The 23,992-nt window shown below is 47.4% G+C and overlaps 8 protein-coding genes across 8 annotated transcripts; 3 read left to right on the top strand and 5 right to left on the bottom strand.

Annotated features, from left to right (window-relative positions):
* Nucleotides 1-3,011: 3,011 nt before the first annotated feature.
* Nucleotides 3,012-4,051, bottom strand: PADG_05225 (orotidine 5'-phosphate decarboxylase; the record flags this gene model as incomplete). Its single annotated transcript, XM_010762625.1, has 2 exons — nucleotides 3,012-3,712; nucleotides 3,895-4,051. 2 exons carry the CDS (start codon nucleotides 4,049-4,051, stop codon nucleotides 3,012-3,014), a joined length of 858 nt encoding a protein of 285 aa, XP_010760927.1.
* An 876-nt stretch (nucleotides 4,052-4,927) lies between these two features.
* Nucleotides 4,928-5,689, bottom strand: PADG_05224 (uncharacterized protein; the record flags this gene model as incomplete). Its single annotated transcript, XM_010762624.1, has 3 exons — nucleotides 4,928-5,212; nucleotides 5,350-5,485; nucleotides 5,658-5,689. 3 exons carry the CDS (start codon nucleotides 5,687-5,689, stop codon nucleotides 4,928-4,930), a joined length of 453 nt encoding a protein of 150 aa, XP_010760926.1.
* A 2,750-nt stretch (nucleotides 5,690-8,439) lies between these two features.
* Nucleotides 8,440-10,227, bottom strand: PADG_05222 (uncharacterized protein; the record flags this gene model as incomplete). The annotated part of the gene is made up of 4 exons (XM_010762343.1): nucleotides 8,440-8,645; nucleotides 8,759-9,761; nucleotides 9,846-9,886; nucleotides 9,957-10,227. 4 exons carry the CDS (start codon nucleotides 10,225-10,227, stop codon nucleotides 8,440-8,442), a joined length of 1,521 nt encoding a protein of 506 aa, XP_010760645.1.
* A 1,089-nt stretch (nucleotides 10,228-11,316) lies between these two features.
* On the top strand, nucleotides 11,317-13,443 carry PADG_05221 (polyadenylation factor subunit 2; the record flags this gene model as incomplete). The annotated part of the gene is made up of 4 exons (XM_010762342.1): nucleotides 11,317-11,407; nucleotides 11,471-11,586; nucleotides 11,673-11,873; nucleotides 11,947-13,443. 4 exons carry the CDS (start codon nucleotides 11,317-11,319, stop codon nucleotides 13,441-13,443), a joined length of 1,905 nt encoding a protein of 634 aa, XP_010760644.1.
* A 289-nt stretch (nucleotides 13,444-13,732) lies between these two features.
* On the bottom strand, nucleotides 13,733-14,240 carry PADG_05220 (uncharacterized protein; the record flags this gene model as incomplete). The annotated part of the gene is made up of 2 exons (XM_010762623.1): nucleotides 13,733-13,865; nucleotides 13,945-14,240. The coding sequence occupies 2 exons, from the start codon at nucleotides 14,238-14,240 to the stop codon at nucleotides 13,733-13,735; spliced, it is 429 nt and encodes a 142-aa protein (XP_010760925.1).
* Nucleotides 14,241-14,635: 395 nt separating this feature from the next.
* PADG_05219 (uncharacterized protein) lies at nucleotides 14,636-16,911 on the top strand (the record flags this gene model as incomplete). The annotated part of the gene is made up of 4 exons (XM_010762341.1): nucleotides 14,636-14,712; nucleotides 14,768-15,768; nucleotides 15,846-16,294; nucleotides 16,363-16,911. 4 exons carry the CDS (start codon nucleotides 14,636-14,638, stop codon nucleotides 16,909-16,911), a joined length of 2,076 nt encoding a protein of 691 aa, XP_010760643.1.
* Nucleotides 16,912-17,464: 553 nt separating this feature from the next.
* On the bottom strand, nucleotides 17,465-18,459 carry PADG_05218 (protein-S-isoprenylcysteine carboxyl O-methyltransferase; the record flags this gene model as incomplete). Its single annotated transcript, XM_010762622.1, has 2 exons — nucleotides 17,465-17,553; nucleotides 17,625-18,459. 2 exons carry the CDS (start codon nucleotides 18,457-18,459, stop codon nucleotides 17,465-17,467), a joined length of 924 nt encoding a protein of 307 aa, XP_010760924.1.
* A 797-nt stretch (nucleotides 18,460-19,256) lies between these two features.
* Nucleotides 19,257-20,228, top strand: PADG_05217 (uncharacterized protein; the record flags this gene model as incomplete). Its single annotated transcript, XM_010762340.1, has 3 exons — nucleotides 19,257-19,417; nucleotides 19,646-20,042; nucleotides 20,121-20,228. 3 exons carry the CDS (start codon nucleotides 19,257-19,259, stop codon nucleotides 20,226-20,228), a joined length of 666 nt encoding a protein of 221 aa, XP_010760642.1.
* Nucleotides 20,229-23,992: the final 3,764 nt, after the last annotated feature.

Here is a 23,992-nt window from a genome sequence, read left to right as displayed (position 1 = left end):
AAGGACGAATTGGCCATGTGATATGATCGCGGATTGAAAGAGAAGTGAAGGTGCATAAAAATAGCTCCTGCATCCCAGACTCTCTCTACAAGCCCACCAACCTCCTTACAGAGTCTGGCGAAGATGTTTCTTCCCCACTGTTAAAAGTACGGGCCAGGGGTGTGTCCCCAGCGGGATATGGTTTGGTCCATGTATCCATCGTTGACCAATGGAACACTCTTTGACGTCCAAATAATGATGGCACCAACCTTGTTCTACCCAAGAAACAAGCATGGAATAGGAAAGATATTCCGCTGTGCCGCCCATGCAGGAACTGTAATTAGTCCTCCTTACTGCGTACTCCTTGTTTGAACGATGCGTCAAGGAGTACACAGTTGTGCCCCCTTCCGGAGGTGCATTGGCACAGGCAGAAGTGGATACCCAGTTACACACTAATTACAGATCAGGCTTAAACCAGCCACACCGCCAGTTAAAAGATGTAGATGGTTTGGGTGTTGCAGGTATCCAAGAGAGCGGTCACCAAGGGCCCGGGTATCGGGGAGGAGGACGTTGAGAAATTGACGGGAATGTATGATTTTTGGCACTCGCCATCTGCAGTTTTCGATTCGAGATGCACATGGATGAGAACGGCGGCGGTTAACTAACTATAACGCTGGAGGCGAAGCCAATTCGGGTGCTGTGCCTTGTGATGCTACAACAGAATGGGGATTTCGCAAATCGCTGACTTCGATGGCCCTCTAACTACCCGAAGATTATTCTCCACTGGCTGCCAGTCCGTTTAACGGTTCAGGCTATGCTGATGGAGTCGCTCCGCAAGTGACTAGTTATCGTATTTGACATTTCATTGCTTTCAAAGCACAGTGTGGGTGACTTTGGATTTGAACAGCGGGGAACGATACCGATAAGCTCGGGAGTAATCATGATAGTCACTCCCTGTGCCTCTCCCGTGTCAATGCCCCCAACCACTCCAATCAGGAGTATTCTCCCCCTCGTTCAGCAAGAGAGCAATCGCGGGGGTTAATCACTCTTCAATGCTGTGGCTGAACGGTCAGACCGTCAACTATTTTGTTCTTCATCCAACCATTGAACAATAATGATAACGATATCCTTCAGCACGAAAACTGCTGTGCTCGCGATATCCAACGTATTTCTGTTCAAGACGCATGATGGATGATGTTAATGGCATTCAGATTAGCTTCGGCTTGCGAGAGTTAACCACCCCATTTTCGGCATTTACAGAAGAAATATTGCACACAACACTCCATCCTTTCGTTCTCCTATATCATACATGCTGCTAATCTATCCACCAATTCGTGTTCCTCAACAAAGTCGATGGTGAAGACATTTCTCAGAACACATGTCTTATTCACATCGATTGCATCTTCCACATTCCGCCATTCCATATCTCGCAGTCAACATCATGATCCTGACATTTTTGAAAACTTTCTGCAACTTGATGTCCAGGAAATGGAAATTGCCCTGATCCACCACTTGCCTGTAGTTTCCCGAGTAACCCTTGTTCCCCTCATGCAGACCCGAGGGTTATCCTTGTTAAAGCCGAAAATGACTGCCCAATAATCGAGCCTCCACGAACAGGCTTGTGTCATCCCTGCGAATTGATGAGGTCAACGGATCCTAGGAAGAGTTACATGAAGAATCGACAGGGACTTTTGGACCCCCAAACAACCATTTTATCAATCTTGGGTGATTGCTCTTGCTGCAACAATGACCTCAGGACTCTGTTCTTGATCTTACTGCCATTGATATACCAGAAGCTTCTAAGCATCTTACAAGTATCATATGAGCAGCTGTTTTATAACCGGTGGATGGTCGCAGGTAACTGCTCCCGAGTTCGAAATGTCAAGCAGCGGGGAGATTACAAGTAATCTCACTTAAGAAGGCTTCAGAAAGGATCTGCTACATTCAAATCAAAAGTCCTTGAAAACTAAATAAGCATCACAAAGTTTGTTGTACTAATAGTGGTTGGGTTATCGGAATTTTGCAACTCACAACATGACAGATCATTGCTGTGAGAAAGAAATCAATAAATAAATAAATACAAACTAGCACAAGAACCATGTGAGTAACAAAATGATCTAAAATTATTCTCTTCGGGATTCTGAAATCGCCCTAGTGAGATAAGTGGGGCAAATACCTAATCCCGCGCCTGAAACGTTGGCAAATCAGTTAAGCAGTTTTGGTTGCGTTGGTAACTAACCCACATTGCAGTTACAGGATGTTGAGCCCCTTGTTCTCTGCGTTTTTCAGATCCATCCATCTAGATTTTGCATGTCAGTGCTTGGATCTCAGAGGTGTCATTGGAGATTATGTGATCTGCAACTCCTGATTCGGCGACTGAATTAACACAGAGTTACCCGCTCCTCGTTCTATATATATATATATATATATATTTTCCTTTCGTGTCTTGTCTACCACCAGAAGATAAAAACACATGTCGACCATGCATGCTCCACAGCACACAATGATGGTTATTTCAGCAGGGGGGATATCGAAGCGCGTGTTCCGGTCGAAACGTTTGAAATTGGATTTGTGTGGGGACCGTGGGGTAGATATACGAAGAGAATTCTGTGCCAGTTAATCACCAGAGCCGGAGATAAATGTTAAGAGCAAATGCAAGTATTGTTCATTTAGGATAGATGTTGTACAGGTCATTTATCTATCCCAGTTGTATAGGGGCAGTTCTATCTACATTATAGTTCCTCCATCCATTGAAGTTAGTCATAATATGCTTGTATTGAACGATTCAATGTCAGGGACTCTCTATATGAGATGATCTCCTGCACAAAGCACAGCACCGGTGTCCCATATCTCCCAGAGATAGGAGTTTGGCGGGCAGAATATACCAACGGGTGTCCTCTCTGTGGCACTGTCGGGTTGTCACTACAATAGTGCGCGCTATTGCATAGTTCAACACCAGAAGCTTCCGAGTTTCAACGATGAAGATGGTGATGAAAAGGAGTTCTCCGTTGGTTTAAAACACAGAGCACCCCTCACGCCTTCCACCCCTTCACTCTCTCCAAATACGCCTTCCACCCCTCCTCCCGATACCTCAGAACAGCCTCCAGCGGATCCTCCGCCGCATAAATGCCGCGACCAGAAATGATAAAATCCGCCCCCCTCTCCACAGCCGATGCGGGAGTCTGATACTGCTGCCCCAGTGCATCCCCACTCGCCGATAGACTCACCCCAGTCGTGAAGACAACAAAGTCCTCCTCGTCGCCATCGACCGTAGAAACAGGCAGCACATCATTAAGCGCCCTCGTAGCCACAAAGCCCAGCACAAACGCCCTATGCCTCCTCGCCGCCTCCACGGAGAGCTGCGTGTAAGCGCCCGTCGCCATCGAGCCCTTGGATGTCATCTCCGCAAGTATCAGCAGGGCGCGACCACCCTCCACCTCATTAGCGTATACACTGCGGAACTCAGGGGTTGAAGCAGTTTGCGCCAGAGCGTCGACGATGCCGGGCCCAGCGAGCATGGCGCAGTTCACGATGTGAGCCCATTCGGAGATACGGAGGGAGCCGCCGTGGTATTGCTTTTGGACGGTGCTGCCGATGTCGACGAATTTGCGGTCTTCAAAGAGGAGGAAGCGATGTTTGCTTGCGAGGGATTTTAGGCTGGTGAGGGTCGTCGGGGAGAGGTCGGTGAGGATGTCGATGTGGGTTTTTAAAACGGTGATGTAGGGTCCTAGGCCTGTTTGGACAATTTTTTTTTGTTTTACAATAAAAAGAAATTAGTTTGATGATTTGATGAGTTTTAAAGGAGAATTTTCATTTCTTCTTCTACTTCTTCTTCTTCTTCTTCTTCTTCTTCTTCTTCTTCTTCTTTTTCCATAGTGCCCTCAATTGACATGGAGGGGGGATGTTTAAACGTACGATCGGCCAGGTCTAGCAGCTCTTTCGAGGTGGTTACATCAGCGGAAACCACAACATTTGATTTCTTTTCTTCTGCAATTTGGAATAGCTGTCTAGCTAGTGGATTGCTATGCCGGCTCGCCCGCACTGCGTACGGGATGTGAGATTGTGAAGACATTTGATATGGATGGAGGGGTTGAGTTCTGTGTGATGGGGATGCGCAGAGAACGGCGAGTGGAGTGATGTTCGTTTCTCCCCTGTTTTCCTCTATTCGTCGGGTTAAATGGCGTACACTGTATGTAAAGAAACAAGGTGAAAGTGGATATAGAAAATTGGGGGAGTGACTTGGAAGATGTTGATATGATGTGGCTGTTAACGTGTAAAATGGCAGGTTGGGTTGGGTTTGTTAAATTATCTGAAGCCACGGACACAGACTCCGATTGGCCAATCGCACTCAATATATTCATTCCTGTGAGTCAAATCTTATTTGATGGTAAGTGATAAAAACCCTCTGTTAACTATTCGTTGTTGTTTTCGAGGAGTTGATGGACCTGGTGAAATATTCTTGATGTCAACCTGCAATCTGGAAGAAGACTTGTGTGTTTCAATGCTCCGAAGAACAAATGTATGGCTACCTACATTCTCCATGACAGAATTTTGGAACCTTCCAGGGTCTCCAATTCCATTGTCGGATTTAATGTCAAGCAGGTTGAAAATTTGTTCAAATCATTGCAGAACTGTCTTGTTTACCTGCATATATACGAGGTATATCTTGTTGGAGGGGTGTTGAAGTAATCTGACTTCAAAATATTCAGTGCATGTCGGACATGTTGGGTGGTATTTTGTTGTCCGAAGCATATCGACAAGTTAATCAAGGCTCGCACGAATTTAAAACGAAGTCAAAATGTTGATAAACTGTGAAGAAAAAAGATCCATCTCTTCACCTTTAATAGCCCACGTTCAAAAAATCCAAATCTCAATATATATACACAAAACATGTATCTCAATTAACTAGTCAACCCATCCAATATAAGGACACTAGCCGGAAAAAAAACTACGACCCCAAATTCAACGCAACCCCAAACACAGAGAGTCCCCAAAGCCCCCCCTGCGCAAGCCAGAACAATATTCCCTTATACCGGCCGTTGCCATCAGGCTTATCAGACATGACGTAGCCGTGCAGGAACAAAAGTCTCAAGACGACCCAGGAGGCAGTTAGGACTGCGGCGGTTTGGGGGAATCTTAGACCCGCGACCAGTGCCATGAGCATGGTTTGCGGTGCGTTTTCGAGGAAGTTGGCGTGGGCGCGTTGAGCGCAGTTGAATTTGTAGGCGGCGGGCTGAATTAGGCAGTTTAGTAAGAGTTGGAATTTAATTTTTGATTTTTGCCTCTTTGGTTTTGGGAGCGGGATGAGTTGTTATGGTGGTGGTGGTGGTGGTGGTGGTGGGGGGGGGGGGGGAAATGCCAGGAACATACGCTTTTCTTGCATTCTTCTTGGGATGCATATGTATGCGGATATTTTATGCCACAGGCTTTGCGGTAATTGCCGACGACAACTCCGTGGGCAAAGCTTACAACTGGAATGACTCCTAGGGCAAGGGCAATGACATTGCTGTTGGAAGTTTCATATTATTATTATTGTTGTTGTTGTTGTTGTTGTTAACAAAAATAGTTGAGGTAGTGAATGTATTGTATACCCAACCTAAGGCATCAGAATGTAGAAATGTGGGCTCCAGGTTTGCAAATGAGGACAGTAAATAATGAAAATGAAGCAAAAAACATACCCGTAGTTATCTGGAAGAGTGATGGAAACCATTTCGCCGACTTTTGTATCGAATAACGCTATTTATGGGGAATAGAAGAAGCTGAAAATATCCGGTAACAGGCAGGAGATTATAGCTGATGTAGTATTTACTTACGGAGGCAGAATGTCGAAGGGGGGGGAAGGTTTTTTATATATAGTACGGTTCCATCGTTCCCACCAAGACCCAGACAAATGTGCCTTCGGAAGTTGAGACGCCGTAAGACCACTCCAGCATCACCGGTAAGCTAGGGAGAATTCTCCCCACTACCCTCTCTTGAAACACGATGTGATTAATTAGTCCGCACACTGAATATTTATTGAGCAGGCTCAATGACCCAGTTTGTGTGGCAGTTCGCTCTCCTCAAGTCGGCTGAGGGATGAGAAGCATATATCCCTGTGTTGTTAATCTGCTTTAGCATATATCTATCCTGAGGCGTTGAATGGGGCCGGCTTAGATTCTACCCTGCCCCGATTGGAAGAACTTGGAACCCCGACACATAGTATCTCCACTGCCGCTGTGTACTATTTCGTTACAGCATTATTAGCAATCAGCCCTAGAGCAGATGGGCGGTGGGAGGACGAAGCAGTCTTCAACTATCGGGGCTGAATAGACTGATTAGTTCCTTGGAGGTGTAGAGAGCCGAAGTGGTGTTGGGAGCTCTTCACCGTGCTGTGTCGTATCACGGGCAGCACTGAATGTGAAGATCTAAGGAGGAGTGTCCTTTCAACACTGACTGTACCTAGTTATGCATTCCCGGAAGGAAAAAGGAATTCAACATAGCACATAGCACATAGCACATAGCATACGTTTGGGTTGTTTGCCCAACTTCGCAAATCCCAACCGACAACCCTTGCAGTCGGGCATGGGGTTGCCCCGACTGCCCGGCAGAGAAGATCAATCATTGTAGGGGCTGACCACCCGCACAAGTTAAAAATGATTGCCCCGCCTGCCATCCAGAGACGGGAAGAGAAAAACAAGAAGGTTCCAGAGAAAGACCAAGGGGACACGAGGATCCGTCGCAGGAGAACGGGGTATTTATACCTTTGAAAGAGGGCACGAGAGGTTGCGAGGATAGCTTGTCATCCAGTCAGTGGGTGACCCAATAAGCGGCCAGCCATGCTGCAGTGGAGTTATAAGTTACAGGGTTATGTATGTGTTGCTGTGAGTGAGTGACCCTGAGTTAAAATGATTAACCCTCCACTGTCCAGGCCAACTCCGGAAGTTGTGTTTCTGCTACCTTTGACTGAGCTGAATTAATATGGCCACGTTGTATCGGCGACCATTTCAGACTCGGAATCTTGACTCAATTGGGCATCGTTTCTCTGTTGCATCATTTGTTTCACGAGATGAGAGAAAGGAATGTGGATGGAGCCATATATGACCACCTGCTCTCTCTGTACGGAACATCAACACTGAACATTCTTACAAAATAGAAGGTCGAAAAGGGAGCAATGGACCCCCCACGGGGCTATGCAGAGCTAAGGGGAGCTGGAAGCGTAGGTAAGTTACATTCCAGCGCACCAGATAGCCCCGGCTTCAGATCGCGATGCCTGGATCAAATTGCTGATCGGGGGGGGGGGGGGGGGGGGGGGGGGGGGTTTTTTAATTTATTTTACCCGGGGGGGGGGTCCATCCAGGATGTCAAGCAGAATTACATCCCTGCTGGCGATGGCGGGGAACTGAGGATTCCTTGTAGGTAGCTGTCTAGGCACTTATTTACTGCAAGCAAGCAGAATATCAAATCACTTCCGATATGGAAGGTCTGAGGTTCTACTCTGCACATTTGGTCCGTTCCTAGGTCGAATGTTTGAATGCTTTGGTTTTCCCAAAATCAGCCATTGGGCTGGAGCCGCCCTTTTTTAAAACTTCTTCACCTCATGATTAACCCACCCCAAGTTGAGATATTCCTCCCGAGTGTCCAAAAGCCATCACCGAACGGAGGAGTATCAGCCTACATCAGCAGTTTTTTAGAAGCAGTTGTGATTTGACATTCATCGGAGGCGAAACCGACCGCAGAGCACATCCATGTATAAGTTCATTGTAATGTAGATATCTTCAAGTTGATGGTCTCGCCCGTCACAATAAGCTGATACTTGTTGGCACTTGAACAACCTTCAAATGTTGACAAAAAGTTCAATATATCCAACAGATATAAGCCGCTCCTCACCAAGCGCCTCGATCTCATTTTCTTTATTGAGGCCCCAGCGCCAGATGTGGCGGTTCTCGGAGCGCCCTTTTCAAGCATGGAACAAAGCACAGTCATCGCAGTCTCACACCGGTTGGCACCCAACTTCATTGGGATGCTCAACAACAAGATCAAAATATCCAGGAGGAATGTAATTGCCACCAGCAGTGACAGGCACCTTGACCTCATTTCTTTCTTCATTAATAGTCTATAGCCTCCAGGGAGGCCGTGCTTTGAGCTGCTTCTTGAGCATAAGAACAAAAAGCACGACGGATTTATTGTTTTCAATCTCTCCTTTGCTTCGACTCAAATAACCTCAAACTCAAGGAAGATAATGTTGAGAACTCATCGATCTTCTATTGCCACCACCTTGTGTCTGCATGCAACATTGACCTAATAGTCAAACAAACCACTTTTTGTGGTGATATGTTGGGTTATCTCTGGAATCAAGCCATGTTATCGGATAAAGATTTTCTACTCCTTAACCAAAAAAGAGGTCCCTACGCTGAGGATCTCAAAACTTTACAGTATAGTACATCGTACATACAAAAGCTCGCCTCCCTTCGATGGAAGAGTTTATACGCGCAGTTTGCTTACACTGCCGTATTTAGCCTGCCACGCGAAAAAGTACAACAACGCCGCCAATGGCTGTCCCACAAGACAAAAGCTCACCCAAAACACACAGTTACCAATGATTTTGCCGGTCCGGGTGTTCATTTTCTCCAGTGGCAGAGTTGCTGCGATCAGGGGAAGTTGGAGAACCATGCCGGCGAAAGCGACACCTGATATGATACAAAAGTAATGTAAATATGGGGGCTTCAATATGAAAATGAAAATTGGGGGGACAGGCCCGAGCAGGGACAGATGAATGAAAAAAAAAAAAGATTATCCTTACCTATGACGTTATGTGTTGGGATCCCCACGAGTAATTCATGCAGTATCCCGCTGAAGGTGAACACCATGACGCTGGCGGCAAAAGGACTCCAGCCCCTCCCAATCAGCGGAGAGAAGATATGCCGTCTCATAAAGTGATACACGGGCTTATTCCACGTACGCCAATACGTGCCCACGCTAGGACTGTTCCACCACTCCGTGTAGAACTCGCGGTCACCGAAGCGCATGACTTCCGCTAACGCGTTGAGATAGGACTGGAACAGTGCAAAGAATCCTGCGAGCCAGATAATGAGGGAGATTGTGGAGAGCTTCATGACTCGTTCGATGATGGAGGTTAGGTCGAGCGTTGCTATTTTCTCGAGGGAGTTGCGCAGGACTGGGGCCGCGTATTGGGCTGAGGTGAGCCAGATGAATACCGAAAGACCGATCATTTCCATCACACGCTTGGCGACAAAGGACCACCTGATTCGGTCTGTGCGGGGGTATACGGGCTGGTATACCAGGGTTGGTGCCAGCCAGAAATAGGTTAGGTTTCCGATGGTAACGTTTCGGGGATAGGGGCAGGATTGATAGATCTCTGGAAGCGGGGAGGTAGATGAAGGGTGTAGCACGGCGTGGCGGAGGTCTCGATTGGTAAATGCGTATGAGCAGATCTTCAGCCAGACGACGATAACATGGACCTCGCATAGGGTTCCGATACCGGGGTGATTGACATAATAATACACTGCGTAACTCGTGACGAGGAGACAAAGGCTGGCATTTAATGAATGTGAAATAGCCGTACATATCCATGCTGACCGGAACGACTGCTGCTCCGGTGCATCTTCCTGTGTTGACTCCTCACGCTTTATGCGGCCAATTGCTCCTCTGACTTGGTGAGCGGCCGCTCGCTCAATTATAAATGCCACGAAGAGATGGCAGGGGATGAGTGCAGATAGAATCGCACCCAGAACAACGTCTTGTTGTCGATAGTCGTGACATCTGATACATATAAGGACTCCGTACTGTAGGTCAATCCATTCGTCAGCAAAGGAAACGAGTGGTGGGGGGGTGAGGGGCTGCGGCGGGTGTGGGATTGAAATACATACCTTCATAAAATTCTCAACAATCAAACGTAAATTCATCACAACTAAAACGTCCAACTGATCAGTAATAATCCCAATTAAATACCCAGTTCTAGGCTGAGAGAAATTCTTTACTCAGTACAAGAACCATAAGGTTCCGAAATCCAAAAAAGCTGGGATTGACCTCTGATTCACGGCTTAGACAGGATATCGTGAGGCGGGAATGATAAGCGGCGACATGGCGGTATTTGCTCTTAGTCTTCGGTGAATTGGAATTCGACTGTGCGGGTTGCAGAGCTCCATCTTGCAAGTGTTCCTTTGCCTGCAATGGCTGAGAAGCTGTAGGATGGTGATCTTTCGCCATGTTGTGGGTCCTTGAAACAGCTATGCGCGCAATGCTGGCCATACTTACGGAGCAAGACAAGCCAATAGATATCCCCTTTCCCGTGACTGAGAATTTGCCCCGCCGGAAGTATGTGACAAGTGATTCTAAGAATAATATATACAACTAGGTATATATATACCTAGCCAGCTAACCCCCGTCCAGAGGCAAATAAACGATTGTCAATTGCTCCGCAGATAGCGAAGACAGCCCGTTCCAAGGGGGAGAAACTGGAGGCGAATCCGAGGAAGGAAACGATGCAGCGGCAGAGGAAGAAGCCAATTCAGGAACATTGCCCTTGAAAAAAATAACCAATCAATTTATAAAAGAAAAACGAATTAAAAAAAATGAATAAAATACAAGGAATAAAACAGCACTCCGGCTTGAAATCTAAAACTCTCCTGTTCCTTGCAAGTTCTCGAGTTTTGTTGCCAGGTTTTAACGGGGGAGGTGGTTCTGGTCCCTGGATTATGTAACCACTCTGGGGAATAATATAATTCCCAAGGCGAACGGCGCACCCAACCCAACCGAGCGACGCATCAAATCCGATTTATACAGAGCAACTGGTTGATTGTGAATATAACTGGCTATAGCTAGCTAATTAGTTAGACTGCCTGTGGCTGGTAAAACAGCGCTTGTGGCTTTGCACAGCTAGGCCCCATCCAGCCTAGCCTGAATTGGGCCTGTAAAGCTCAATCAACCCTTTTTACCGCAGACCAACGTCGACGCAGCGGGGACTTGAGCTTCCTCTCAGGCTGTGTTCAGTTTGCGGTGACCTGGAGTTTCTTGTTATTGACGAATTCCGGACTTTCTATAGACAGCATATGCTTTCATATTGACATTGCATGCTGTTGTGAATGCTATAGACTAATCTTCACCTCCACCTCGATAGATGCATGCGACAGACTCTTTCACACTCCTATCACCAAAACGAGTTATTCATCTTCATATTCGTTCTCATATTATATCTCTATGCCCAGGGGCCCTTCCCTTTCCTCACACTTTTCTACCATGACAAAAGCTCTACGGATAAAGAACCGATAACCCATTCGACCTGATCCACCCGATCAGCCTGAACTGCCTCCTCGCATACATTTACTGTTCTTGGGACTCATGAGCTCTTACGACCACGATGGCGTGGAGGGGGGATTCCCACGTCCACTGAGGTCCTACGAAGGAGGGGTGGGAGGACCCCGAAGACCAAGTATGTTCTCCCCCTATTCCCTATAATGCTACATCAGCAGCATTGCTCAGAGGATGATAACAGGGCCGGTTACCGACTATGGTTCTTCGATGGTTCAGTGGATGCGCGTGCGCCAGCCTCGATACAAAGGATCGCATAAGCTAGAAAGGGAAAGACCCAGCGCAAGCTACACCGTGGATGTATGTTCTCAATACTGATTGTCAAACTGGATTTATGTATTTCTGAATATATACCAGTGCTGACTGCCAATGATTTTCCCTCTTAGATGCTCCCTCCCTTGGCCGGAATCGATTCTCCTGTTGACTCTATCCCCGTTCGACATTTGCACCAATCCATCGGCAAATCGAAGAAGCCTATTACAGTCGTAAGGTGGACGCCAGAGGGCCGACGTTTGCTGACAGGTGGTCACACGGGCGAGTTCATGCTCTGGAATGGTACGGCGTTCAATTTCGAGACTGTTATGGATGTTAGTGATATTGGTCCCCAAATAATTGAATAATCTATGGCATGGATCATCTAACTGACATTGGAAACCATAGGCTCATTACGATCAATACCAAGCCGGAGTAACATCAGCAGCCTGGTCCCACAGCCACGATTGGCTGATATCCGGCGGCCAAAAGGGAGACATAAAATACTGGCGGCCCAATTTTAACAACGTTGAGACCGTCGACGACGCCCATCACGATGCCGTCAGAGACCTGTCATGGTGTCCAAGCGATACCAAATTCGTCTCCGCCTCCGATGACACGACGTTGAAAATATTTGATTTCACGGCGCGCCAATGCGAAATGGTTTTAACTGGTCATGGCTGGGATGCCAAATCTTGCGATTGGCATCCGACAAAGGGTCTCTTGGTCTCCGGGTCCAAAGACCACCAGGTCAAGTTCTGGGACCCGCGCACGGGTCGATGTCTGACGACCCTTCATAGCCATAAGAATACGGTTACATGCACTCGATTCTCACGGGTTAACAACAACCTACTCGCAACATCTTCCCGTGACCAGAGTGCGCGTGTATTTGATCTCCGGATGATGCGAGACATGTGCATTCTAAGAGGCCATGAGAAACCGATATCTTCCATGACATGGCATCCCATCCATAGTTCACTTATCTCTACGGGGAGCGAGGACGGATCAATTCACCATTATCTTCTAGATGAGCAAAATCTACCCGCTGGACAGGTTCCAACTGTTGCGCCCTATGACAGCGCTGATCCGGCTAATACGCCAGCACAAGTCATCTTCCCAGCCCACCGTATCCCATACGCCCACGCATCCACCATATGGACACTCGACTGGCATCCGCTTGGCCACATTCTCGCATCCGGGTCGAAGGATAATTTCACTCGATTCTGGTCCCGCGCACGACCCGGTGAAACCAGCTATCTGAAGGACAGGTTCCATATTGGCGAGGAGGCGGCAGAGGCCCAAGGAACGTGGAGTCGTAACTTTGGTCGCCGGCAGATGAGGGAAGAGGAGGAGCAGGAACTCCAAGACGAGGCAGAGGGGCTTGTGGACCAAAAGAAACCGGACACGTCACTCCTTCCAGGTATTCAGAGTGGTGCTGGCGGCGAAAATATGGGGATTCCAGGGCTGATCCCGGGGATTGGAGCTGTCCAACCACCGCCCCCACCCCCGTCAGGCACACCCCAATCCATGCCTCAAGTGGACCCCAGCCGTCTAGCAGCTATGGTTTCCTCTGGATCGTTTCCTCTACCGCAAGGCGATTTACCACCAAATTTACGCCCGCCTCCATACCCCATACCTGGTATGCACGGTGGTCTCCCTCCACACATGGATCTAGCAACTCTACAAGATCAATTTTTCGCGCAGCAGCAGCAACACCACCACCAAACAGGCGCTTTCCAGCAAAACCAAAATTTCCAGTCCTCAGGGATTCCAGGTGTTCAAGGCCCAACCAGTGACCAGAACGAAGACTCTTCGAACAGTGTAAGGAAACGCGGACCTTTGCCAAGCCAGCAAGATAGCTTGATGGAAGAACAACGAAGGGGGAACTGGCGAAATATTAGATAAACAGAGCAGAAAAATATGTTCCATATATGGTATTAGTGTAATATAAAGGTGCTACAACCTTATATCCGGGGAGATGGAGTGGTGATTTACCTGCATTCTTTTAAAAGTCCATCATGTCTGGTCATTTCCAAATGAATTGGGTGGGAGAGCATCCGGTATTGGGTAAGATCATTGCGATTTACGTGCCCTGTTGGTTTTTTGTTTTTTCCAGGCCGAGCGTCTGTTTGTTATACCTCAGGTAGCTTTATGTATGCTACGTTTATGATATATCAGACATGCTCTCCAAAAATTAAGTGCCTAGCCACAGTCCACCTCGAACCGAAAAACTGGACAGGATCAGCACAAGTGTATTAGTTGCCGCCCACGAAAACGGTATCCATGTCGACATATGATAGTTGCCAGCTTCATAGACAGCTCCAAGTCTGTATATACACCACATTTCCACGTCAGTAAACCTACAATGTGCATTTCCATGTAAGGTACAAAACCACTCCCACTTACATAAGCCCGACAACACTACCAGCCAACAATGCCTCCAACGCCGCGACGAGTATATATACCAGCGGCGCGGCCCAGATTAGCTTCCAGCTGCGCCATTGCATCACAGCAGCGCAGAGGGAAGTAAAGAGATGGATGCCGATGTAGAAGAGCAGGGTCCAGAAGAGCGTGAAGCGCCATATATCGCCCGTGTAATAGAGATATTTAGCGCCTTGGTGATAGAGGCCTGCGGAGATGTAGAGGGAGGGGAAGGGAGGAGTTTGATAGTCTAGAGGGACGGTCTGGAAGGCGGAGTGCATGGTTGGCTTTTGTTACGGTGGATTTATTTAGGTCTCCGCGTATGTTTGGTTTTTGTTTCTAAGGGTGAAGGGTTAGGTGGGATGGACTATGCACACCCATCGTGAATCTGCTTTTTTTTTTTTTTTTTTAGTTATTCGGGGTTAAAACACGTTAATAGCTGTTGCGTTGGCCCTTGAGGAGGGGAATGACGATGTTGCGCGGCGCTTATGTTTGCACTGTTTGCACTATTTGCACTGTTTGCACTATCATGTGAAAGCTTGGCTCATGAACCTCGGCAGTTCGGAGAATGTTAAACATCAGGAACAAGGAGGATACATCAACCAACTTACTCTACTTCATGTAACTAATTCGGCCTGGACGTCAATGAATAGGGGAAGCCTGTCCACGGTCCAAAATGGGGACTGAGAGGTCTCTCGCTATCCTTCTTCGCTCTCTTCGCACTGTTTCCGTTAACCAAGAAGACACCTTCAGGTAGGATTCCCTCAATTCCTCCTATGTCATGCAACTAACCGTTTTCTATACGTAGCCTCCTGCCATCCTCGACCGGACTCCTTTCGTTGCTCTCCAATCCCCTGAATGTAACGTTATTGTCATCACAACTGCTGCACTCCCCAGCCCTATGGAGTGGTGACGTCAATCTCGAAACCTGCCGGCGCATTCTCAGCGTGTTCAATACCGCAGCTATTAGCGTCGTGCACAATGAATCGCAACAACAAGTGCCCCTATCACTAAATACGCGGAGGAGAGGACTTGAGCGGAAAGAGTGGGTGAAAGCGGTAGTCCAGGGCGCAGATGACAAGTCCCCACGATGGAGACATACTATTTTGCTTGGAGGGATGTTGCTGGGCATGGAGGGTCAGGGTCTACGCAGTTTGCCATTACATATGCGAAGGAAACTGGAATCGGGCTTGGTAACGGCATTACAGCTTTCATTGAGAGAACTTGATTCGTTTCCTAGAGTTGCGCGAGACTGTATCGCTATGGTGATGAATTATACGTTTGAACTGCTCTCGGATGCGGAAAGGAGCAAATTCGACTACAACATTATCCTTCCTCTTCTCGTGGACAGTGTGTTTTTCTCCCCGGAGGGTTTCAGCTCGGGGTACTTCCTTGGTGCTGTTGATCGGGACATTTGCGAGACTCCTGCGAAGAAGTTCGAATGGTCCTCTCAATCAGCAACTTACCTTCATGTCCGTGCGATAACGGCGAAGCCACTCATCTCTTCCCTGGGACCTCTATCACGACTAATTGCACACGCTGTTGAGAACTGCCAACACCAGTGGTTGGTGATGCAGGCTGTGGATTCTCTTCTCGACTTCACGAGGACACTAATGGTTCAGTGGCGGCAGAACAAATTGTCAGAAGTCGATATATCTGAAGAAGCGGAGTTTCTTGATGAAACATCCCGACAAACCACCATACCGGCTCTCTGGAGATTGTTGAAAACATCCATGTTTTCTGTCATTATCATTCTAAGGGCAGTGCTGGGAAGGGCAATTAATGACTGCATCCTTGCGGCTGATGATAGTAAGTTTACGTCCCCAGAATTGGATTCCCCCACTAATCGCTATGCTGGCTCAACGTGCTAATATCTTTCCCTCCAGGTGCCCCACTGCTTTCTAGCAAGACCCTGCATATCCTTAGAAACCTCAGTTTTGTTTCAGCACGAATTGGCCAGAATACATTCTCCCAGTATATCTTCGTCAATCTTACCGCAATCGATATCCTGTCGCAGTACCCAGCTCACTCCCAAGAATTCTTAGAGAGTATCCGTCCTGCAACAGCTGGTCGTATTCCAGATTATCCCATTGATAGATGCCTAGATCTTTTTTTCCTAAATATAGCGGAGCATTTTACTCTAGTACTTTCCCCAACCGTTAACGAAGAACTATTAATCGCCGCTGCACTCCCATATCTCGCCGCTGGCGGCAACAATAACCTCCTAGAAATATTCGAAGCAGCGCACAGCGTCGTACTAGCTGTCCTCGCTGCCCCCAAGAGTGCAGATATGGCCGTGAAGCATCTCCCACTTTACGTCAACACACTTTTCGCAGTACGTATTAATCGGCAAAAAAGCGTTCATTCACTCCAAAAAGGATATGTTGCTAATACAAATCCCAGGTCTTCCCCCAAAACCTCTCCGCCCGCCAATTCCGCCTTGCCTACAAAACAATTCTCCAAATCACCGCCCCCCCTTCCCCTTTAGCAAACAGCCAACCCCTCCTCCCCTCTATCCTCCTCGAGCTCGTATATGAAAGAGCCTTACAAGCACCCACCATCCCACTAGCACCACCCACCTCTGCTCCCACCCCTGCCGATCAAAACCATATCACCAATAATATGCCCCAATTATCCGAACAGGCCATCCTCACCTTAACCCTGATCGAATGCCTATGTTACCTCCGCCTCGATACGCTGGAGGAATGGCTTCCCGTCGTCGCGCATCTCGTCAATGTTATACCGGATAGGACGATGAGGCAGCAATGCCAGGAGAGGTTTTGGGATGCGCTCAGTAGTGGAGAGATGGATGTTGAGCGGGCGAGTTTCTGTGTTACGTGGTGGAGTACTAGGGGTGGGAGGGAGATGGTGTTGTTTGGGTCTGAGGAAGATGTGAAGATTCCGTATATGAGTGGGGGAATTGGGAGCGTGGAGTCGCAGAGTAAGCTGTGAACGATGGTTACGTTTTAAAAAGAGGTAATCGGGAGCATATATAGACGTGGAATGAGGCATATTGATGGTTTACATGTCAACCTGATCAGGTTGCACACTGTACAGTTTTTTTTATGTATAATACTATGTTTTACATTCTGAAATCCGTATTTGCGGCCCTGGGGACGAAGGTAATTCACCCTTTCTACCTGATAACTCAATAGTGAAAGCGCCAAGTGACTCCAAGGTGACATGAAAATATCGGTTATGGTATAGGAAATAACCCATGTTCCACGGCAAAATACATGAGAGAATTTTTCCAATGACGCCATGAACTATAAAAGAGCATGGAAAGATGGGCAAAAAAGACAGCAAGATGCATTTTATCTTCGCCTCCTTTCCCCCACCGATCCCAATTTACATCAAAAAAAAAAAAAAAGTCTGATTTCCCCCGCCTTCATAATCCCAGCAGGCATGCGGTGTGTCGGTGGTGGCAGTGGTTGGTAAAGGAGGAGGTGTGAGTGGTTTGAATGTGTGCCAGAAGCAGTCAAAATTATTCAGGCTGGACTGTATCTCACGAAATGAAGGGAATTCCAACCCGTGTTTTTTCTCGGTAGTCGATGTACTCCTTACCAAAAAAGCCAACCAGCAGCTTCTCCTCTCCTGAAGAAACCCAGCATCAGCATGAAGCAAAAATAGAAAGAAGTCTGTCAGCCCATGTGGAGAAAACTCACTCTTTATACGGAAGGAAAAGAACTGCCAAAGCACAATGGCATAGCCGAAGAAGCAAACAACGTTTCCCAGAACAAGCTGGGTCCCTAGGCCCCACCAGAAAAAGCCAAAGTAGCTCGGGTGACGGAGGATGCTGTAAATGCCCTCTTTAACCAACGTATGTCCCTCCCTTCGCCGGGATTGAATCGTGTGTGTGAAATTTGTCCCGGCTTGTCGCATCGCTAACGACCTGACAATTTGTCCGACAACCATGAAAATTAATCCCAGACCAATTTGCACCTTAACCCCTCCAAACGCCATAGATGTCCATCTAATATATCTTACAGGCAAAAACATGCGACTTAGCAAACACTCAGCCAGCGCAGAGGTATGTGCAAGATTATACGCCGCTCCGTTCGAGGAGAGCAGAAAGGCAGAGATCGACGCATAGGGGGTATTGTATTGAGCTGTGAGATAGTATTCGAGAAAATGGAAGAGACTGAGAGTCGTGAGAAAAAACGGAGCGCGCCAGAGCGGATTCGACAGCTTCAACAAAAGGAAGGTTAGGAGGAGGGAGAAGCCGAAAACCTGCCCCAGAATGAACGAGCGGATAGACACGCCGGCCAGAGACTTTTTGCCTCCTGGCAGGGTCGCGGGGTCAGCTGCTTTCAATGGCTTTGTAAGAGCGGCATCAGGAGCAGTATTTGTATCGCGTTCTCGTCTGTAGGGAGCGTATTGTTGACAGGGGCGCCATTCGCCGCTGCTGGCGGAGGGGGGATCGGTTAGGGTTGGTGGTGGTGGGGTATCATGGCTATTTGACGAGATGCTTTCGGAGGACGTCTCTGATTCATACTCCATGGTTAAGGGATAGTGTGGAGAGGTATTTTCTGGTGTGGGTGGAAGAAGTGGAAACTCATGTATCAGCGAAGCGAGCGGACGAGCCAAACAGAGCCGAGATTGATGCAGAGAAAGAAAAGTTATAGGAGAGATAGAGAAACCGTATTGGAAATCGGACCCATTATGAACGGTCCGAACTCATCAGCTCCCCGAAGCAGAATAAATAAAAAGGCTGTAATTAGCTCCTAAAACGGAGAGTGTTCATTCGGTCCTTTGCTATGTGTTAACATCACTTACAATCTGTTGTTCTTTTTGATATTGAGAGCTTGAGTATTGTCTCGCCGGGCTTGGTTTAGCGCTCACTGACTTTGAGCTTAAGGACAGCCGTTGACGTCATCATGGCTTACTTTCTCCAACCATTCCATTGTAGGACGGGGGAGAGAATTCCGCACCACGAAAGATGTCTTCAGCTGAGCCCATATCTTGGAATGGGAGTGGAACCCTTCAGCCTGAGACCTATTCCAATGCTCTGGCTAATTGCTCTCTTCATATGATGGTTAGCAAACTCATTAACTGACCAGTGAACTCATACAGAACAGCCCCGTTAGTTAACTAGTTTACTACTAACCAACCTCGGATCTCTCTCACCAGCCGGCAAGCCCGGAGTCCAAGTCAACCCATCCCCATTCTTCGACATCCTTAAACCGCAACAAAATTCTAAGAAATAGAAAAGGGAGAGAATGTGTGTCCACAAAGGGGGAAACTGACAGCTGCCAATTTCTGCTCGATATTACCTTCAGGTTCAACCCATTGACAACATGGCAGGGCGGACAGAGAGAGAGAAAATGCTGCGCGGCGAACTCTACCATGCCTTTACTCCGGACCTTGTAGCTGCGCGTGCAAGGTGCAAGTGGGCATGTAAACGATTCAATGATTCGGGAGAAGTCTCCCGCAGACGGCAAATCGAGCTTTGGAGAGAGTGAGTGGCTCCCAACGTGTGGTTGTTTACATACCCACTTCCTTTTATCTTGAAATGTAGCTCGCCATTCCGTACTCCTCCATCTTCCCAAGTTATTTGACAAATCTTTACATATTCCCACCACATCATTACCACCTGCTAATCGGCATCTCCACCCAGCCGTTCTTTCTGATCATCGTCATCAAAGTCACTAACACATATTCTCTCCGCGCCCTTCAAATCCCCCAGGATCATCCAGGATCCAACTCCCCTCCCCCCACCCGCGACGGACCCCGCAGCCGACGAAGCCCTCTTCGAAAACGAGCCGTGGATCGAAGCTCCCATCCGCATGGATTACGGCTTTAACGTAAAAGTGGGCGCAGGCGCCTTCATAAACTTTAACTGTGTCATCCTCGACACCTGCCTGGTGACCATCGGGGCACGAACTCTCCTAGGTCCCAACGTAAATATCTACAGCGGGACGCATCCGCTGGATCCTGCGTTGAGGAACGGGACGAAAGGCCCAGAATTGGGGAAGGAGGTGCATATAGGCGAGGATTGTTGGATTGGTGGGAATGTGGATATTTTGCCGGGGGTGAGGATCGGGAGGGGCGCGACGATCGGGGCGGGGAGTGTGGTTAATAAGGTGTGTTTTTTTTTTTTTTTTTGTATGTTGTGTGAATTCGAGATGCTGCTTGCTGACGGCGGAGGTATTTTATATCAGGACGTACCGGCCTTCCATGTTGCAGCTGGGAATCCGGCGAGGATCATTCGGCGCATTGAGACGTCGATGGCTACGACAGATTCGTCAGGGCGTGAAGCGCAGACCTGATATTCCAAGGCCGACTAAATGTTGACAGATGCATCACGCTGAATGATGGATGAATTATGAATTACAGAACTTTGCGTATACATCCAATGTTTAGACGTCATTCAAGAAACGATAGGTCAATGAAGCAACTATAACGATAAACTTAACTGCGGCATGCGCCTGACTCTATTCATGCGTTTTCGGTTAAAATTCTCGTTCCTGCCCCCTCAACCTCTCAACCCTACCCTTCACAAGATCATTTACCCGCCCACGGTCTTGCGTCCCCTTTTCTCTTCTGGCAGCATGGCAGCAACAGCCTATACCTCCTTTCCCACGTACTTAGCCACATCAACTACGAAAGGCATATACTCATTCGAAAAAGCACCATCATCACTTTCGACCCCAATGATGTTAATCTATAACACCTTGAGATCCTCATCGTTGGCAGGGACTAACAATAATGGTCAAATGTCACCAGGGCTGTTACTGCAACCCAAAGTTCACAAATTAGTCGAGCTAACTAATTGGTTGAAGCTAGCAGAATAAAAATCACTAAAAAGGCGCGGGCCCGGGTCTGGAAAATGGATTTGCATTTCTGCCTGCATATCTCCAAAGGAAACTATAAGGAGGGCGTACAGTTGAACGTGGTTTTGGAAAAGCGGAGTGGTTTATGCTATGAACCATGATACCACCCCATTAAAAAAATTACATACGCTAGTTAAACCCATCTCTATATGCCCTTGACGGCAGTGATTCTTTATTATATTTCCCAGCTCTTATCCTTGACTAACCCTAATCCTGGTGTTGAGGGAGGAGGTTGAATACAGGTGGATCTGCGGTGTGTGTGGGCAGAGTGTGTAGGACTGATTTTTTGACTATGATATGTTGTAAAATCAAGCTTGACTCCTAGCAAATTACCAATACCTAGGAATACACCTCCCCGGCCTCCTCAGGAGCTCCCCAACGGTGATGACATAGGGAGGGGGAGGAGAAGCGGAGAGGCCACCGCAGGCGGAGGTTGAATCTGCGGGGAGGCGACAGGAGGAGCGGGAGCGGGAGCGGGCCCGTGTGGCGGCATAGTAAATGGATACCGTATGTGTTCTCATGTACCATGGTGCAGGTGCATGCATAGCTCTTTGATGAAAATGAATGATGAGTCCTCAATTTAGCGCAAACTGCGGGTGAAGCATGAAAATGGTTGAGAGGAAGAGCCGCTAGCGCCTGCGGGGAGCAACCTGTTTTGCTCTTTCTGGATCAGAGTTTCAAATGGAGCTTTTTATTATTATTATTCTTCTTCTTTATTTAATGAAAAAAAAAAGAAAAAAAAAAAAAAAAAAAAAAAAAAAAAAAAAAACTCTTTTCTGGTGGAGCGTAAACTAGACATGAAAATCGATGGTAGGATGATAAAGGAACGAAACTGCGCTCTGAAGCCGGTCATTTTGTCCTTCATTCCTACCATGCCGTCTGGCAGGGTATCATCATGATGACGCCGTAAGGGTAGTTAACAGAGAGAGGACGATTCTCCAAGGAGATGAATTGGAAAATAGAAAAGAGATAGCAGAAAAACATTGACCGATTGTTTGATCCGGGGTCTTTTGCCAAAGTTAAGATAGCTACCTCGGTAACGTTGTTCACCAGGCGGGGTGGAACCAATGGTTGCAAGGTTGCTCTTATCCTGCACCTTGTATGAGAAACCGACTTTTAAGGACAAAAGAGGAGGGGAGAGAGAACACCTCTCTCCCCCCCTTTGTTTTTCTCTTTTCCCCATTCGTAGCCAGTGGTTTCCCGTAAACCTTTCAACAAGAAGAAGAAGAAACCGAGGAAGAGGAAGAGGAGGAGGAATTCTGCATTTACTCATAATTCTCCTGAGTGTGAAGGCTCTCTCCGTAGAGCGATTGCTCTGTAAATGCCGCCCGAGTTTTGTCGGAGGATGTCGGTACCGCAGCGTAGAAGGGGTAGTTAGTAAGCTACTTGTGGATAGCGTTTAAATCCCCCCCTGGTGCAGAAGCCAGATAATAGTTATTAACAGTTATTACACCATCATTTGTTCAGCGGTAATTGGACTGGTTGGTTGGTTGGTTAACTATAATGTATTTCATCAACCAACATACCTGATCCTTGCTCATGTGATATAATCCCTATAGCTAATGTCTAGGTGTCATACACAGGCCTCATACGACTGGAGTAAACGAAATCATACATACCTAGCCCGAGAAAAGAAAAGATGAAGAAAAAAAAAAAAAAAGAGAGAGATAATACATACTAGAAACTATTTCAATAAGAATTGCAACAGGTGGTATCTGTAATCAAAGACTCTACAATGCTCATTCAGCTGTCGAAAGTTACTCTCTCATTATCAGAGTCAACAACTCCAATCGCCTTCACTCTCCATCATCATCATCATCTTCTTCTTCTTCTTCTTCGTCGTCGTCGTCTCTTTTGCTCGTATAATCAATAATAGTCATGTAAACTTGTAAGAAAAACATTATAGTCTGAACCTTTTCACTGACTTGATCCCTTATTTACACTCGATCGTGAGAAAGCGATGCAGTATGTTGGGTGTGATCAGGTTTAGTGGTGAAATACGTCTTGATACGGCGATTACCCGATAACGAACCAACCGCCCACACTTTCTTATCGTGGGGGTCCAACCAGCGTCATCGGGATGTCACATGACTTCAGTCCTTGGAGTCACGGGTTTGACGCAAACCAGCTAACAAATCAAAATGTCGTATATACACAATATTGTATGTGCATATGTTGTGCATTGTGAAAAGAGCATGTGTGGAAAATGAGAAGAGGGCAAATTGAGCAACCTAGGAGAGAGGATCTTGTTGGCAAGCAAGCAATCAAGCAGTGTTTATTTATTCAACCCTTGCGGGCTTTCAGGGTCGAAGTTTAAAGCTGAACAATATCTAGGCAGACATGACATCGGAACTGGCATTTAAATACAGAACTAGCTATCAACTGGTAAGCGGTTAGTTAAACTAGTTGATCTGGTTATAGTTAAGGAGGAGGATGACTATTTTAACTGGTTACTAACTATTACTTCTCTGCTGTTTACCTGCTGGATTAAAGCCAGCAATAGATTTTGGTAACTATTAGAGAGTGAAAGATAAAACGGCTGTTGGTTTAAACACTCCGTACTTCCATTCCATGGTTCGTTTTCCTTCATCCTTCTCTCAACCACCAATCACCCTGCACACTCTATTTGCTCTTGCGCTCCCTCCGTTTGTCGAACTAACACCACCCACCTCCGTCCAACCTCTGCTCAATGCAAGGTGGAAGTACTCCAGCAACCTCCAGCAGACCGCCGTTGTCTGTCCATTATCCCGACCTAGGCTCAAGCAGAGCATATTTACCGACCAATCCCAGTCACCAACGCCATACTTTGACCCTTCAGCCTCTCACCCTCGCTCTCCCTCCACGCACCCACTCGCTCGCTCGCTCGCTCTACGTGCTCTCTCTCTCGCTCTCTGCCTGGAGCTTTGACTCATTCTCCCCACATCTCACCCACCCGATCCCCCCCCCCCCCCCCCCCCCCCAAATTAATAATATTACTTCCAACGCTTTGCGCCCCTCTATGGAGTTAGTATCCACCAGATTCGGAAAAAAAATTTTGGGGCGTGCCCCCGCTAGACAAGAGCTTTTGTCAAAACAACAAACCACTTGTCCTTACAGATAGTTTACGTGTTTAGAGGGAACCTCATAGCAAATTTGATGTTAGACGCGGTTTTTTCTCGTGGAGCTGGTAGGGAGTCTCCCTGACCAACCAGAGAACGCGG

The sequence above is a fragment of the Paracoccidioides brasiliensis genome, assembly GCF_000150735.1.
Source record: "Paracoccidioides brasiliensis Pb18 unplaced genomic scaffold supercont2.6, whole genome shotgun sequence".
In the NCBI taxonomy this organism is placed as follows: Eukaryota; Fungi; Ascomycota; class Eurotiomycetes; order Onygenales; family Ajellomycetaceae; genus Paracoccidioides; species Paracoccidioides brasiliensis.
The sequence above is the reverse complement of the archived record's forward strand: the minus strand, read 5'-3'. Positions and strand labels throughout refer to the sequence as shown.